The 18,228-nt window shown below is 32.2% G+C and overlaps 3 protein-coding genes and 1 non-coding gene across 7 annotated transcripts; 2 read left to right on the forward strand and 2 right to left on the reverse strand.

The window, feature by feature from the left end:
- Nucleotides 1-4,043: 4,043 nt before the first annotated feature.
- On the forward strand, nucleotides 4,044-6,914 carry LOC148266195 (uncharacterized). Its single transcript, XM_088217335.1, has 4 exons — nucleotides 4,044-4,774; nucleotides 5,657-5,746; nucleotides 6,032-6,099; nucleotides 6,622-6,914. The coding sequence occupies exons 1-4, from the start codon at nucleotides 4,118-4,120 to the stop codon at nucleotides 6,755-6,757; spliced, it is 951 nt and encodes a 316-aa protein (XP_088073461.1). The 5' UTR covers nucleotides 4,044-4,117; the 3' UTR covers nucleotides 6,758-6,914.
- LOC110822217 (sugar transporter ERD6-like 6) lies at nucleotides 5,525-12,382 on the reverse strand. 4 transcript variants are annotated; one of them, XM_088217331.1, is made up of 19 exons: nucleotides 11,436-12,382; nucleotides 11,273-11,335; nucleotides 11,076-11,165; nucleotides 10,792-10,851; nucleotides 10,641-10,706; nucleotides 10,497-10,562; nucleotides 10,316-10,391; nucleotides 9,874-9,938; nucleotides 9,640-9,732; nucleotides 9,400-9,480; nucleotides 9,221-9,305; nucleotides 8,775-8,821; nucleotides 8,589-8,651; nucleotides 8,407-8,466; nucleotides 8,190-8,255; nucleotides 8,040-8,099; nucleotides 7,302-7,416; nucleotides 7,034-7,187; nucleotides 5,525-5,753 (listed from the first exon to the last, which is right to left on the reverse strand). In XM_088217331.1, exons 1-18 carry the CDS (start codon nucleotides 11,631-11,633, stop codon nucleotides 7,075-7,077), a joined length of 1,467 nt encoding a protein of 488 aa, XP_088073457.1. In that variant the 5' UTR covers nucleotides 11,634-12,382; the 3' UTR covers nucleotides 5,525-5,753; nucleotides 7,034-7,074. The 4 variants fall into 4 exon arrangements, with proteins under 4 accessions (XP_088073457.1, XP_088073460.1, XP_088073459.1 ...); XM_088217334.1 differs by having other exon boundaries at nucleotides 5,525-5,789; XM_088217333.1 differs by lacking the exon at nucleotides 5,525-5,753 and adding an exon at nucleotides 5,842-6,073.
- On the forward strand, nucleotides 12,378-13,490 carry LOC110822216 (DNA glycosylase superfamily protein). Its single transcript, XM_022052257.2, has one exon. It carries the CDS (start codon nucleotides 12,444-12,446, stop codon nucleotides 13,275-13,277), a length of 834 nt encoding a protein of 277 aa, XP_021907949.1. The 5' UTR covers nucleotides 12,378-12,443; the 3' UTR covers nucleotides 13,278-13,490.
- Nucleotides 13,491-13,560: 70 nt separating this feature from the next.
- Nucleotides 13,561-13,632, reverse strand: TRNAD-GUC (transfer RNA aspartic acid (anticodon GUC)). The gene has a single exon. It is a non-coding gene; the product is annotated as a tRNA-Asp (tRNA).
- Nucleotides 13,633-18,228: the final 4,596 nt, after the last annotated feature.

The raw sequence follows: 18,228 nt of genomic DNA on the forward strand, positions 1-18,228 counted from the left end.
GGAAAAGAATAGTTAAATTAAAGACATTCGATAAACAATACAATCACCGTGCGATGATAATATTTAATATTTCATTAATTAGTGAAAGACTCTTCATTAGAAATGTTGAATACAAGCTTCTTGTGCTAACAATCTACAGTAGCGTAATATGCTGTTAAATAATTCATCCCCAGAATTACATCAAAATTCCTCGTGTCAAATGCTATTAGATCTATGCTCAATTCCTTACATGTTATCTCTATGATACAAACTTTGTATATAATATTTCCTAATAATATTCCGTTCCAAGGTATAGACACAAACAATGCATAATTAAGAGTTTTAGGTAACACATTTAAATTTTGAGTAAAAGTATATGAAACAAAAGAATGTGAAGCACCGGTATCAATTAAAATATGTGCAATGTGGTTGTAAATAGTATACGTGGAGCCCATGCCAGTGTGCCCGCCATGCGGCGCATTCTGACTCGTCGTGCTGCTGACGTGGCCGTTTTACGTGACTCATTTCTTTTAATTTGCAAAGTAATCCAATTTTTTTAGATTTCTTTCAATTGTACTCTTTATCTTATTTACAGTTTGTATATGATTTCTGAAAATTTTTTCAAAAACATTCAAAATACATATTTCTAAAAAAAAATAAACGTAAATAAAAATTAAGACTCTTTTTATTTTTATTACTAGAAAAACATCAAATTTAAACAAGGATCTGATATATATATATATATATATATTTACATATACCCGTTTTAACTTTATGTATATACTTTAGATGAAATTTAGTAACTAATACTTAAACAAAAGGAAATGGACAAATGAAACAGTATACTGATACTTGTAGAGTGGATATGTATTGTTGTTGAAAGAATGAAAGTTTGAAAATTTCAGATTGCAGAAGGCGAAAAAGCCTGCAATAGCTTTGAAAATAGATACACCAAATTATTATATCACCTCCTAGGCTTTGTCCTGTATGCTTATTGGCTCTGGTAAAAAACGTGACATATGCCAGAATGAGAATCGTTATCTTCGATTTTTTTTTTTTTAATACGTAGCTATACACAAACACACGCATATATATATATATATATGTATAAGCTAGGGTAGCTTTATATATATATATATATATATATATATGTGTGTGTGTGTAAAAAAAGCCAAAGTACACTAACCTGTCACACCGCCTTAACGTTTTTAACATGGAAACCATCAGATTCGATTTTGACTCCAGAAAATACCCAGCTTGCCATTTGTACTCTTACCAATTCTTTTACTGTACCCTGTCTCTTCCTTACTGTACTCAGGGCATCTTTCATATGTGACCCAAAAATTAAATTTAAAATCCAAAACTTAATAAAATTTCAATGTTGTTATTATTTTATTAAGTTTTTGTTAAAGTTTATTCAATTTATAATAAAGTGATTAAATTTTCACAATAATAAAAATAATATTTTTACACTACCTTTGAAATAATTAATCCAAAATTTGTATACAATTAATTTGTAAATTCACACTTGATCTTGTTTACTAGGACTTTCACGAATTTTTTTTAATTAAAATAATTATTCTATTCAAATTTCAAATTTATCTAATTATAACCATAAATAAAATTGAAATAATAGGTGGCTAACTACAACCATAAATACATACAAACTCAATTTTTTTTTAAAATCATATATTAAAATAAAATTTTTATCATCTCTTAATTGATTGAAGTGTAAATTTATCATATTTATTAAAAAATTAAATTAAACCAGTCCATTCGGCCATGAGAAGGTTATGTAGCTTGTTCGATTTGGTAAATATATTAAATTGAGTATAAAAATCATAGATAGCAATATAAATAATATATTTTTTATTCTATATGTATATTATTATATTAAAAATTGTTGGTAATATATTTTAAATATATAATATTATTTTATAAGTAATTTTTTTTAAAAAAAAAATTAGATATTGGGCCTTGTATCCTAGCCGGCCCATGTGAACCCAAAGAGTAAAGTTTGAGTATAGGTCTTTTTTATTATTTCATTTTCTGGGCTCCGAACAAACCATCTTGATTTGCATAATATTTTATGGTAAATTATCAATTTAATTTATTTTTTGAAAAATTATTAATTTAGTCTATAAATTATAAGTTATATTATTTTTCAGTTTTTAAAAAATAAAAAACTATCATAATTACATACATATATATTTTTTTTATTTCTTAATGGTTATTATTACATGCACGACTTAAATAAAAAAAGTAATTAATTTTTTTTATTAAGTATATTTAGAAAGGAAAAAAAATTTATGTCGTTTTAACAAAATCCTTATTTTTTCAATTACGAATACAAACATTAACTAAGAACTCATATTTATTTTTATTTAATTATATTTTTTTTATGCTACTTCAACTAAATTATTAATTTTAATATAAGATTAAAATTTAAAATAATATTATCACGTTAAATAAAGTGTAAATATAAAAGAAAAGTCATTTATATTTTAGATTTAATTTTTAAAGAGCATTATAAAAAAAATTTCATAATATGTCAAGGAATTTATAAATTTATCTACACTACTTATAAAAAGAATATTAATTATTTATAACTTTAATATATAATTGTACATAATATATATATATATATATATATATATATACATACGCATGTGTGGCCAAGGAATCAAACAAAAACAACACACAATCAACATCTACATATATAGGAAATTCATTTATTAATTTATTTTCCTTAAAGAAGTAGAGTTTGATCAACCATGAAAATCGTGTTTATTAGACAAGAAGATCTGAGGTAGGGGGACGACATTTCATAAGAATACATGCGGATGAAAGTAGGCGGTGCAGGTGATCAAAACCCAACTACCTTAATTCATAAGTTGACAAAATTACTTAACCATATATATATATATATATTTGGATTATATTAATTATAATTTAGTAATAAATTCTAAGTACCATATTTGGTTTTAATATAATACGATAAATTCGTTTTTATTTTCGTAATTTAAGTTTATTATAATTTAATTTACACAAATATTTTTGAGAATTACATAATTCATTTTCTCTTATTTTAAAAAATAAAAAATACGATGATGGTATAAAATTATTAATTTCATATAAAGCAGAAAGAAATTCAAAAAATCAAAATTTTTTTGAAACAAACACAGCAAAAAAAAAAAATTATCCCAAATTAAAATTAAATAATTTATGAGAAAAATATTAAATTATGATCTTGAAACGTGTTTTAAATAAATAAAAAATGAAATATTAAATTATCACAAAAAATTAAATTGAGATAAAGTGAAAACCATGAAACCTAAAAATAAACTTGAAATTTACTCATCATATATATATATATATATATATATACACACACACACACACACACACTTGTGCTGTCTCCCATTTATAGATGCTGACATGTAAATTAAAGAGATAATCAGATTTCCACACACTTGCTTTTTTATATAAAAAAAAAATTAACTTGATTTTTAAATTCCTTCAATAATATTTAATTAGATTGATATCTTATTTTTTTAATCACCACTCGATTTATTTAATCAACACGTATAATATAAAAAGATTAATTAAGCAATATAATTCCGATGTATTTCATACATACCCACTAAACATAAAAACCCAAATATTTTATTAAATAAAAATTACTTATATAACAATAATAACATAATTTATTATTAAAAATATATGTAATAGTATTACATTAAAGACTGAAATCCATAATTTCTATAGAGAAAAATAAAATAAAATAAAATGGAAGAAACCAATTAGTGTATAAAATTTAATTATATAAAGTTGGAAGAAAAAAATATTTTGGAGCTCGGTTTTTTCTATTCAGAATCTAATTAAATGATTAATAGTAATTAACCTATAATTAATGATTATTTTAATCTGATTCGATTAGCTAAATAAATTTTAAATAGATTTTATTTTTGACCAAATCTGCTCTTCCTCCAATTTAATGATAAAAGATAAGATAGCAACCTAACACCAAACTTACTGTTTTTCTATATTTTTTATTTTTAATTCTTTGTTTAAAACTCCGTCGTTTAACTTCATTTGCTCAATTACTCTTCCAAAAAAGCTCCCAACAAACTAAGCAATGGTGAATCTCGTAGCAGCACAGAAGCCATTGTTGCACTGGTTAATGAACAAGGCCGGTGTGAAGCCCTATACCGTCGAGATCGAACCAGGCACGACCATGAACTTCTGGGTTCCAAAACAAACCCTCAAAAAATCCAAGAAAGACCATCATGTCCACACGCTCACCTCGGACTCTCCCAAAAAACCAGTGGTGGTGCTTGTTCATGGCTTCGCCGGTGATGGAATCGTCACGTGGCAGTTCCAGGTCGGCGCCTTGACCAAAAACTACGCCGTTTACGTCCCCGACCTTCTCTTCTTTGGTGGCTCCGTCACCGACAACCCCGACCGTTCTCCGACTTTCCAGGCCGAGTGTTTGGTCAAGGGTTTGAAAAAACTCGGGGTAGATAAGTGCGTCCTCGTCGGGTTTAGCTATGGAGGGATGGTGGCGTTCAAGGTTGCTGAGTTGTACCCCGAGTTGGTCCGAGCCATGGTGGTTTCCGGGTCGATATTTGCCATGAATGAGTCAGTGAGTGAAGAAGTTATGACGAAGCTGGGGTTTTCTTCTTCCTCGGAGCTTCTTTTGCCGACTTCTGTTAAGGGGTTGAAGACTCTTTTATCTGTTGCTACTCATAAGAAATTCTGGTTCCCTAACAGACTTTACAAAGACTACCTCCAGGTTCGTACTTACATTAATTGCGTTTCTGTATTATACACATATATTATATATATATATACGTATGGTTTTAAAACTTTTTAACAGTTTCACGGAGGTGATCAGAAGTGGCCATGAAAAAATATAAAGTTTTTAAGTTTGAAGATGTAAGCCGTTTTCATTTGCATGACTTAAGATTCTGTGTGTAGGATTTAATTAGTTAATTGATTAATTAATTAATATATATATATATATATTACTAGGTATATATATATATATATATATATATATGTATATGGGTGTAGTTAGGTAGATCTTACATTTGCAACACAGTTTCTAGAATTTTCAAATGAAGGAATCAACCTGATGATGATATATATATTTTTGATTTAAATAATCACAGGCTTCTCTTAATTAATCATTACTTAATCAAAGTAGTTAAAGGATAAATTACATAACATATTATATCATATATACACACAAAAATATGTGTATATATTAAGCCAAATTCTAAATTAATTAAGACGACCCATAAATATTTTTTACTCCGTAACTATATCTTATAAAAATCTAAAAGTAAAAAATTAATATTTGCACAGTAAAAAAAAAAAAGATAAGCAGATAAAAAAGAATAAATACTCTTCATATTTGCATGCATGCGAACCATGACCTTCTATACACCTGCATGGTTACTATATACATTATTCGTTCACCTAACATTACCTAATTAATATATAGTACTATATATTATTTCTAATGCTTTATAAAAACCAATAGAGGGAAAATAGGATTGCTTATTATTATTATTTTGTCACAATTCAGAAAATAATAAATTTTAAAAATTATAATTTGACAGTTAAAATCTAATGCTTATAAATCTCACAGAAGCCCGTATGAATGTTGCAGGTAATGTTTACCAACAGGAAGGAGAGGGATGAACTCCTACAAGCATTAGTCATCAGCAACGAGAACACCGCGATCCCTCGCTTCTCACACGTAATGTCTGTTAGAATACAAATAATATAACACCATACACATGCTGTTATGATGTTTATATATTCATTAATTAGATGATATACATTTATTAATCATACTGTAAAAGACATATAACACTTACATTTAAATATATATAACCGTGACAGTCCGACTCAAATCTATAATCTCTCTTTTGTAAGTTAAGAAATAGTGGTTGGTTAGTTCTGATTATTTTACTTACACATTATTGCAATTCTAAACTTCTTGTCTCTCAAGAAATTTACATTTTTGTCTTGTGTCTTGCAGAGAATACATCTCCTCTGGGGTGAAAATGATCAAATCTTCAGGCTGGAATTTGCCCAAAACATGAAACAGTATGTACATAATACCGGGATCTATTAGTTGAAATTTTAGGTCACAGACAATTTTTTTTTTTTTCTTAATCTTTTACTAAAGAATCAAGAGTCAATAATGTGAAAAATTGTCAACGATTAAACAATGTTAAATAATTGATTGAGTTATTAATTCATCTAAAATTTTTTAAGTTAAATAGAACATAGTAAAATCTATTATTCCATAACCTACACTGTTAAAAAAGAGTTTAATCTATTAGTTGTGTAACACACTCTTTCAAACGCAAATATGCTGAAACTGTAGATTACTGAACTTTAATTAACGGAAACGGGATGGTAGTCAGGCCAAAATTCTAGCCCTCTGACTGTAAAACAGAGTGAATTCATAAATGATTGGATTATCAACCAAGTAAAAAGCTTAAGCTGATAAAGAAATGATTGAATATGTTATTTATATTCAAACAAACACAGAGATGAGTCCTTTATCTTGAGTTGTCGGGAACCAGTATGTAAGCTGATTTTGGTTGATTGATGAAATTACAGGCAACTAGGAGAAGATGCAACACTGCAGGGCATAAAGAAAGGAGGCCATTTGGTTCACCTGGAAAGACCTTGTGCTTACAATAGGTGTCTTAAAAAATTCCTTGCCTCCGTACATGGAGAGACAGCTAAAAAATGACAGTTCCACAGCTATGATTATATTATTATTTGTCTCCTATGATTCTTTCGTTGTTGTTTCAGTAAGACAGATTCTAGCTCTAATAATCACTTAAGTAACTTCTTCGTTCATGAAGGAGATGATTGTTAGATGAATTTGATTACCAACATTTCCTTCATTTTTCCTTGTTTACTTTTTCTTCTCTATAATCAATTACCATGGAGATCTGATACAGGATTCATCAGCTTATAGACCAAGAATATATGTTCTACATGGCAAAAGGCATGTGATTTGTACCTGAGAAAATCATGGATCCAATGGAAAAGCTGCAAAGACTTCTATCTGAAGGATGATTGAATCTCTTCCAGTGTTCTTCCTTTTGTTTCAGGGACCCATAATGCCACAAAAACCACTGTCAAAATGGCCACAGACATGTATATGGTGAAAGTCCCTGTTCAAATTGAAGTGACCAAACTCATTACAGGATTCAATTTTATACATATATACGAATATATAGACCTATATAGAGAGGGAGAAAGTGAGAAAGAGAGAGAGAGAGAGAAACCTGCAAGGCTCCAACTCAAAAGCAAGTTTGCAGTCATTGTGACTACCCAAGATGTCAGCCAGTTGGCCAAAGTTGCTATGCTCCCAGCAAGGCCCTTAATATTCACCGGAAGTATCTGAATGGGAAGATGAACCAAGACCAAGAAATCAGCCATAAAGAGTATCGACCCAAGAAGAACACAAGGACTCTTATAGTAAAATTAACTCAAACAAAACATAACTTACCTGCACGGGGTCAATGGACAACCAAAAAGTCTAATGGTCAAGGCTATGGACTTTTATTACACTGAAGAATGATGGTTAGTCTAAGGTCTCCCCAAGAGGAAGAGCCTACGCCATAATTTGTCACAATAAGGGCTGCAAGGACACAGGCCCCTTCTGGTTCATGAATCATATGACCGTTTACCTTTGGACTCAAACCAAGTTAAACCCTTCATTTCCATTCACATTAATCTAAAGAAGCCAAATATGAACTATCCCAACTGCAGCCCATACTTCCTAAATTCTCTCATGAAAATAAGTAATAACCCCTTGGAAAAGCAATCATTTACAATACTCTAATGGAACAAACTCATCTAAAATGATATTCACCTTCTATCATCAATGGAACAGTTCTTAGACTCTCCTAGGAACTAGACTAAAAAATTTGCCAACACAATTTTTTCTCGTTTGTCATCATCAAATAGCTTTGCATAAGAATCTCAATTACGTGGTAAAAGAAAATCCAGATTTTGCATACCTCAGACATTATGATCCAAGGAATAGCACCAACTCCCAGAGAGAAGGCAATCACATAGGCCTAAGATAAAACTTGATGATTAAGCTGACTGAAATCCTTTCTCACACTATAGAGAAGACGTATCAAATTATGTGCTGCAGTGATGCTTACCACAAGCCCAACAAGTGACAGCACTTCCATTATACTATACAAAGTAGAATCTTCTAAGAGACTGCCCTGTCACCATCAAGGAAAGAGAAGGAAGAAATCATTTAGGCAGTTGTAATAGATAATGGAAGACTTCTTCACGTAGGATTCCTGAGAAACAATAGTTTTTTACATTCATAAGATTCAAAGAATGTTACATAAGGTCAGTGACATCACAGACCTCCACATAAAATGCAACTGCAACAAGGAGCAGGCTAAGAGCCATTCCAGATGATGATATCTGCATAAGAGTTTTATGTTGTGATGTTACTTATTGTTTCCACTCCTGGCTGTGTATATCATTGAGAAAGAAGGGGAAAACTAAAGGGGGGAAGACGAAGTTAAGAATTTGGTCAAACACACCATAAGAAGAAGTCTACGGCCAGCTCTGTCCACCAACCATGTGGTCAGACCAGTGGCAAAAACCTGAGAAAAGCCAAAGGTTCTTCTCGGTTAATATTCATAAGAAGATGAATACAACCAGTGCTTTTGCAACATTCAAATACCCCCATATCCAATTCCAATCACACGTGCTATGTGCTAGTTTACCTGAATCGCCCCAAGACCAAAAGTTGCAGCATTAGATGATTTAATTCCTGTTAAAAAAAATTATCAGAAGGGAAAAGAAAAGGAAAATGGACAAATTATAACAAAGTGGTAGATACAGAAGGCACTAAAATGATCAAAGACACAAGAAATGTTAACATGGTCCGTTTTAAACAAGATTTTTTCTAGTGAGATTAGGCAAATCAATAATCAATGAACAAAATATTAAAATGCAGAAGTTATGGAGAAATTCTTGCATATACTGGAAGAGGAAGGTCTCTGTCCAGCATACATTCCATATGTTTCATTGGGGAACTTACCAGCAAGGGAGTTCACAAACACACACACAGAACACACACACTCACACACACGTATTATATATATATCAATGATGTAAGCCTTCAATAAACCATAAAATAATAGTTCAAAGTGGAAGTCTTTCGTCTGACCAGCACTTTCAAAGATATTGCTGGAATAGAATAAAACGCCATTTATGCCACTGAGTTGCTGGAGGACCAATAATCCAATTCCTACCTGCACAATAGTGATTGCCACTAACTTGGTGGTTCAGTTTCAAGGACAAGGAAACAGTATTTTAGAATGAGAAATTTAAAGAAAATCAGTTTACCGTCAAAGGAAACCAATATCTTTTTCGCTTGAGATCTGCAAATCGGATTGTCATTCTTTTGCTTGAGGATGCTACAGATCTCTGCAGGAACTACCAGTATCAGAAACGACGGCACCTTAAGAGAACATCAGGATTACATGCACAACTAGGTTAGTGAACACAACTATGCAAAATTTAGATTGGATAGTATAAGTCTGGTTGAAAGATCAAAATACATTTAGCTCAAGATAAGACGATCACCTTGATTTCATTCACTTCAGTGGTAGTGTCAGTATCAAATCCCCGTAAAACTTGCAAAGAAGCTTCAAAATCTTCCATCATCCCCATTTTGGCCTTGACGCAAAAACCAAGTCCAACCAAAGAAAAACAAAAGAAGCAAAAAGAAGAAAATTGGTGAGAAGAGAAAAGTAAGCAAAAGTAAATAAATGATAAAACAGAAACTTGCCAACATGAGATTCAGAAAATGAATAATACCAGCCACCGAGGAGACTCTGGTATGAAAAACAAGCCAGGTATCAATATTGAGCATGGCAAAATTCCTAGATATGAAGTAAATAGCACAATCAAAACCAAGCATGGGTCAACTAATTTACTTGATTGCTACTGCAGAATCGAGCAAAAACCAGTTTGATGTAGTTAATAATAATCTTATACTTCCAAAAGAGGAGAAATTCTATCGGTTAACAGCTGTCTTTCTACTTGAGAATTCACTTCTTTGAAGAGAACAAGAAGCATTCCCCAATTATTACAGCTGTTTGAAAGGAAATACTTAAAGGAACTTCATACATATCCACCATCCTATCCTCAGATTCCAGAGGTATCATTATCTTAAATCTTATTGGAGTTCTTCAAAGCAGTTAATAGATTCTTTTCTCCAAGAAAATAAGTTGTTTCATTAGTTATTTTATGATCTTACCTAAAACTGCAAGCAGTCTCCAGTTGACAAACAATCCCAACAAATAAGCAAGCATTATTCCAAGAGTGATTGCAAGCTACTCAATAAAGGATTCAATTAGTCCGAAGAATCATTAAATATGCATATATTTACAATAAGTAAGGTGTAACTCTGGTTTAGGAGGCACTTAAGCATGTCTAACCTGGTTCACAGATCCAAGACTTCCTCTCAAATTTTCAGGTGATATTTCGGCTATATACACAGGCACCTAGACGTAAATAATACTATCAATAATATCAACAACAATTACAAAAGATCAACGAAAGAAAGATTTTGAGCTCGTTACCGTGTATGAGATTATACCCACACCAAATCCTTCCAACAATCGTCCCATGAATAAAAATGAAGAATCCTACAAAAGCACCAAGAATTACATGTTTTGAGAACTTTGCCTTGAATATTAGCAAAGAAGGATCTAGAGTATGTTATTAACTCACTTTGGCGAACGAAATAGCAAGCCACCCTATGACATTAGGGATTGCAGCAATCATTAGTGACTGCAAAAATAAAATATGCGCCATTATGGAACTAAACGGCAAACACAAATTGCAAACGGCCCAACATTTCTTTTTTTGGATCAAATTTTCTAGTAAACCAAACAAAGAATAGATTACATGGGTCACTATAAATTTCTTTCTTCTATGCTTTCTCAAAAAAAAAAAGATCTTTTTTCTATGATAATAAGGACAAAAAAACTAATGAATGGAAAATCCGATCATACCCCTTTTCTACCAATATATTCAGCAATCTGGCCGCTGGCAATCGCCCCAACCATAGCACCCACATTTGATAAGGAACCGAACAGAGAAAACTATGCCCAATAAACCACGACTTGAATTAATCACCAAAAGAAAAAAACAGCACATAGCTCATTCCCAATACAAAGCCAAAGACCCAGAAGAAAACCCAAAGCCATACCTCTGAAATGGTAAGGTTGAGATCCCTTGTGATCTGCGCTTGCGTGGGAGAAGAATACCCACACTACAGATGAAGCGAAGAAAATGAAAATGGTCAAATGCGTCATACATAGACATATACATATGTATATCTACATGCAGAGTGAATAGTGAAATGGAGTTACAGTAAAACCAAATTGGATAGGACCCAAGGCGGCGACGAGAACACAGAACACGACAGAGATGGCGCCGTCGCGGATAATCTGAGCCGATGAGCTCAACATACTTGATTGCCTCATTGACGACATTTTATACCAGCTCCCCGTGTGGAGGAACGGCTTCTTGAGGTCCCTCCCATCATCAATCTCCTCCCTGAAACTCATGATTCCTTCTCTGTGTCCTTCCGCTTATTGATCGACAAAGGAACTCTTGGTTGGCAAATAGAAGCAATGAAAAGCAATGCTCTGTATTTGCAGCAGGACCATGGAATTCTTTTCGAAGAAAAACAAGCTGGTTTTTTCTTCTTCTTCGTTTCGTGGGTGGTAATGATTGGGACTCAGCCACTCGGTTGTGCTGAGGAAGATACGGATGACGTGGTGGGTCTTTGCCATTTTTGGATATGAAAAAAAAAAAAAAACTGAGTTGCTAAAGATTATCCTGTGATATCTTGTGGGTTTTCTTCATGGAAGAGGTCAGATCCGAGGAAGACGGAAGACTGTCATCGATTTTCTGTTTACCCATTTTTTGCGGTTGCAGGAAGGATCATGAGGAGAACTATTCAACTTCTCAACAAGTTCATTAGAAGAGGACTCAGTGGCTCTTTCTATAAATTTAAGATTGTAAATTTGAACTTACAGTAATATTATATTTTAAAAATAATAATTATGAAAGGCATTTCTAATTTTCAACTAAGTTTATAAGGAAAAATAAATTAAATTCATAATTTGAGAATAGAGAGGAATAAATATCTTTGAAAATCTGGGGTGCGTTTATTAAAATTTAAATATATATATTTATATATATATATTAGTACCTAATGATACGTATTTGCTGACGTCAGCTTCGAACACTAAACCTACATCTCATTTTATTAAAGCGTAATGTTAAGTTCATAACGGTCAATTTACCCGCCGGAGAAAAAGAAATCCACGACCTCATCCGTTGCCATCTCCTTTGGAAAAACCCCAACAGCCATGAAACCACTTTCCCGAACAGTCACCAACATCTCCATTGAAGTTTCTGAAAATCCCTCTTCCTCCTCCAAAATCCCATTTCGACCTCGCAAAATCCGAAAAATCTCTTCAAAACACCCCATTTCGGCCACCACCGTGGCCGCCGTCAAACCCTCTCTTGGCCCCAAAATCACGAAACAATTATCCTCCAAATCGGAGATCGACCTCGCTCTCAACCATCTACGCGACTCAGATCCCCTTCTCGCTTCCATAATCGCCGCCCATCGCGCGCCAACCTTCGATTCTCACAACCCTCCATTCCTCTCCCTAGCCAGAAGCATCCTCTACCAGCAACTCGCCACCAAAGCTGCCAACTCAATTTACACTCGCTTCCTCGCACTCTTCTCCGGCGAAGAATCTGGGGTCCTCCCCAACGCCGTCCTCTCCGTCACCGCAAAACAGCTCCGGGAAGCCGGCGTCTCGAACAGAAAAGCCAGCTATCTCCATGACCTGGCAGATAGGTATGTGAAAGGAACGTTGTCGGACACTTCAATTCTAGAAATGAACGACGAGGAACTTCTGACGGCGTTGACGGCGGTTAAGGGGATAGGGGTTTGGTCAGTGCATATGTTCATGATCTTCTCGTTGCGTAGACCTGATGTGTTGCCGGTGGGTGACCTGGGTGTGAGGAAAGGGGTGAAGCTTCTTTACGGGCTTAAAGAGCTGCCGGGTCCTATGCAGATGGAGCAGATTTGCGAGAAATGGAGGCCTTACAGGTCCGTTGGGTCCTGGTATATGTGGCGTTTGGTGGAAGGTAACAAGGCGTCTGGAGCAAATTTGCAGGAACAGAATTAAGCTCAGAATTCATTGATGGCAAAATGATGATTTGGTGTTTGAATTTCTACCGTTTCGTTGTGTAAAACTCTGATTGAAGTTAAATCTTGTTTTCTGCAAATGTTAAAATGCACTTTGATTCTGGGTAAATCTTGTTGCGTGTGATAGAAAATTGTTAATTTGGAAATGCCATTGAATTGGAAGATGGGCCTTTAGGGCCCATTTTGAAGGCTACTTCCTGGGCTTTGTTTTTCTTTTCCTCCAATTTTTAAGTAATTACTATAAAATAAAATTACCAAAAAGCCGCCGTTGCCGGGGATCGAACCCGGGTCGCCCGCGTGACAGGCGGGAATACTCACCACTATACTACAACGACTCGGCTTTGTTGCGTCATTATCAACTAATTAATTAACACAATAAACTCGAAGGAACATTTGACTTCTTCCTCAACTTTTAAAATATATTTTCACAAAATAATTTAATTTTGATGCATAAAAGTCGAAGTTAGTATATATTTACTATTAAAAATAAAAAATATTCATTATATTTATTAAAACAAAAAATCGAGAACTATTCATCGAATATAAATTTAAAAGAAGATGAGCAATAATATTGAAAGGGACATATATAGAGAGAGAGAGAGAGTAACCTATTAAACAAGAACATGATAGATTAAAGCTTTCTTTAGTTGTACAATGTGACACTTATAGCCAAACATATCATAACTAAATAGTCATAATACTCCATCAACCAAGCCCTCCTTTTCACTAGTGGGGAAAATATAAAATTAATGATATATAATTAAATTATTAATTTAATCTTAAACGTTTGACATTTATTATTATTTGAGGTCTAATATTTTTTTTTTTAATTTGATCATTAACATTTTTTAAACACTTATTTTCTTTTTATTTTTAACATAGCAAGATAAAATGGTCAAATAATATTTGGATGTTTTAAAAAATGATTTTAAAAAATAAATTTAATTAGTTAAATTAATATGTTGAAAAATAAATAATAATTTTTTCTGTTTTTTTTTTTTTTTTCCTTACTAATTTATCAACGTAAAAAATTAGTAAAAATTATTTTTTTTAAATATTCAAATGTTGTTTAATTCGTCAAAAATTTGAAAGAAAATTGGTGATTCAAGCAAATAGAAAATATTGTAAATTAAAATTAAATTACAACAAGTCTCAAATTTCAACAATTAATTTGATAATTTATTATAAATTTGATAAAAGTAAATTAATTAGTACCCTTAAAAAAAAAAAATCACCGTTGAAAAGACCAATAATTAAAAAAGGACAGAGTGGGTTCTCATAATAGAGTATAATTAATTTTTTAAATTAAATTTTAAAAGAAAAATATTTCTTAAAAAAAATTAATCTACTAAAAGCATAAATATTTTGTATTTTTCTGATATTTTTTAATTTAAATATTCAAGCAACACTATAGTCTTTACTTATTATTTTATGTGAAATTTTTTAAAGCTCAATAAATATAAGAAAGTTAATGATTTCATAAAATGAAAAAAACTTAAATCATATACATTGGATTATAAAAATTACGTACGCAATAAAATTAAACAACAGACAATGAGAATATAACTTTTCAATTTAGGAAACAACAAGTTAATAATTCATAAAGTTTAAATAGTCAATGATTTGTTTAAAGACTATGTAAAATTAATGGAAGATTATGAGTTCATTCGTGAAAATGAGGGTACAATTGGGTGGTGGGTTGTTGGTGCTTGTAATTTTGGAAGAGTTTAAGTAAATGAATTGACGTATTAAATAATCAGTGTGCAATGTAATTATATTTAATCCCATATAAAATTTTAAAATGTGTATTTATTTTGGTAAATTTGAAAATGGGATAAGAATAAGTTAATTTTATACGTGAAGCTATTTTTACTAATTATTTTGGTACCAAATTTAAACTACCCAATAAATAATTTAATCAAGCCCATTACGTTTTTGCAAAAATTATAAATAAATAAAAAAAATAAACGTAAAATTTTATAAATATTATTTAATTACATATTAATTTTTATGTAAAATTGAATATATATATATATATTTTTTTAATTTTAAAACATCTAAATGTATTCCGAACATAATTTATGGGCTTAGCATAGTGTGAAATACCAACTCCACCAATCCATTTTCAAAACGTACCAAGCGTGCAGTTCTTGATGTGACTCAAGAGCCCAGCAAAGCTCTGATTTGTTCTTTTTCTTTTCTCTTTATATATATATATATATATATATATACATATGGACGTGACTCACGTTAAAGATTAATTTTTTTAAATTATTAAAATTCAAAATAAAAAGATATATTACATATAATTTAAAAATTATAATTGTATATTTATAACTTTAATTTTTATTATTTATAATTTAATTTATTATAATATTTTAATTTTTATACATAAAAATTTATATTTTATTTAACGTATTAAAGTTTAAGATGGACTTGACCCACATCATGTTATTTTTAAATGAACTTAATAATTTTTTATACACAATATTTTTTACATATAAATATACATAATTAATTAAAACTTAACATAATATTGCACCCAATAATCTTTGGATCATATAAATATATTTTAAAATTTACATAAATTTAATATTTACAATTATTTTTTTCATTGTTTTTAGGCCAAATTGATTATCAAGTACTTTATACTAAAAAAATCATATGATATTTATTTTGAAGGTTAACGGTCTCATGTTCTTCTCCCTCTGATGTCTGATGGATTTATATATAGTTTGATAGTATCCGATATAATTAATTGCGCGAGTCATGAGTCATATCAACGAACTAAAGCATTGTATTTGTACCCTTTATAAACATTATAATTAATATAAAAATTCAAAGTCAAATCTGACGGTCCTGTTTACCCACATGCGTACCTGCCCTACGGGCCAATGAATTTTTCAACAAATTAAACCTCATGTAAAATTCATTATTAAAAGTATCTATATTTTTTAAAAATTTTATGTGAATTTGAATTAGATTATCTCTATTTAACAATTATGGAATAATCGGATTTGAAATTTGATACGGAATTAAATTTTAAATTTTAAAAAAAATATATAAAAATATAATTTTAAAATTAATAAATTTTTATTTAATGTAAAATTATAGAAAAAAATAGATTGAGAATAACATTAAAGATAATTCTAAAAGAAATTGGTGAAAATTTAAGTTCGGATAATATTTTTAAAAGAAAAATAAGAAACTAGAGGTCAAAATATAATTAAAAAAATTGTGTCACGTAAACCGTCCAGTCAGCGGTCCCGACGAACTGGAGCGCGCAGCGTGGCAAAGCATGCTGACTCGGTGCCGCGAGGAAGGCCACGCTGACAATCCGTGTGTCTACGATAGGACGACCTGGATACGTTCTCGTGCGTGTGGACGGTCCGGATCAATTCTCTCCTCATGCACGATCGGACAGTTGTGATTAAATACGATGAACGGCTCAAATTTATTTTTTTTAAACACAATCGAATGGTCGAGATCAAACGCGATGAACGATCCAGATTTAAGTGATACGGGTATAAATATCTCACATCACACTGAACTCAAACCATAGTCGTCAGCCTCCTACTGGAGAAGAAGAACCAATCGTGTAACGCCCCGAATTTAGCCACAGCAGCAATACGACGACCCTGTTAGCATACGTAGCATAACATATATCATTTCGTAACCAATCAGTCATACCACATAGAAAAAGTTCAAATCAAATCATTCAATTTTCTAAAGTTACTTTATTGTATATTCATCAATTATATATTAAAATTTCACAATTTCTCATTTCAACAAGAGCTACTTTCTACTAACTATATGAATATTGTAATACCCACAAAAAATTTGTTTTAATTTAATAATTAATAAATGTAATTTTTTATTAATTTATTTTATTTTATTTAGGGTAAAAATAAAGTAAAAATTGAGTGAGAATGAAATTAGAAATAATTTTGGAGAAAATGGGTAAAAATTTAAGTTCTTGGGATATTTTTGAAAGAAAAATTAGAAATCAGATGTTAAAGTACAATTTAGAAAAGTTCTGCCACGTGAGACGCCTGGTCAGCAGCCCCGACGAACCAGGACGTCCCATGTGGCAACGGGCATTGATGTGCTGCCACATGGGAAGCCACGCGGACAATCCGCGTGCTCGCGATCGAACGGCCCAGGTCCATTCCCGCGTGCACGGACGGCCTGGATGCGCTCCCTCCCAAACGTGATCGAACGATCATATTCAAATGCGATCGGACGGTCCAGAGTGAATCGCGATGGATGATCCAAATTCACCTCCTATTTAATCACGATCGAACGGTCCAGATCAAACGTGATGGACGATCCAGATCAAAAGTGGACATATATAAATAACCCCTATCCACATTAAATCCTAACCCTAGCCGCCAGACCCCATCGCCGGAGAAGACGATGTAGCCACCGGGGAGCAGATCGTCACCACCCGCTGCCGCACTGGAACCCTTTCTGATCGCCAAAAAAGATAAAAACTTCTCCTTTTGTACAAAATTTCTTTAAGCTCATCCATTGCTAAATCGGAGCAAAAAGACCGGCTAATTGGCTGAAAAATGCCGGCGAAACCCGGTGCTGCTGCCGCGAGAAATTTCACAAAACGCTTCCGATGAGGCCCTTTCCGATTCTCATTTTGTGTAATTTCTCTACAATTGTGATCACCGTGTCCTTCTCTACATGTTAACTAGAGCAAAACACCCAACCGCAACGTGAGCCGGAGGAGTTGCCGCACTAGAGAGCTCCGCCGCCGGTGAGTTTCAGTTTTTCGTATTTTTTCGGCAAACCGATGCCTTTTAACATGTTTTCTTGCAGGGATCGATGCAAAATCGGCCGAATTTGGCTGAAAACGGCTCGCCGATCGCCACAGTAGGTGACGGAGCCGCCATGTCGGAATTCTGAAATTGGCCGAGTGGGGC

Source organism: Carica papaya, chromosome 4 (assembly GCF_054855325.1).
Source record: "Carica papaya isolate Zhongbai chromosome 4, ASM5485532v1, whole genome shotgun sequence".
Taxonomy (NCBI): domain Eukaryota; kingdom Viridiplantae; phylum Streptophyta; class Magnoliopsida; order Brassicales; family Caricaceae; genus Carica; species Carica papaya.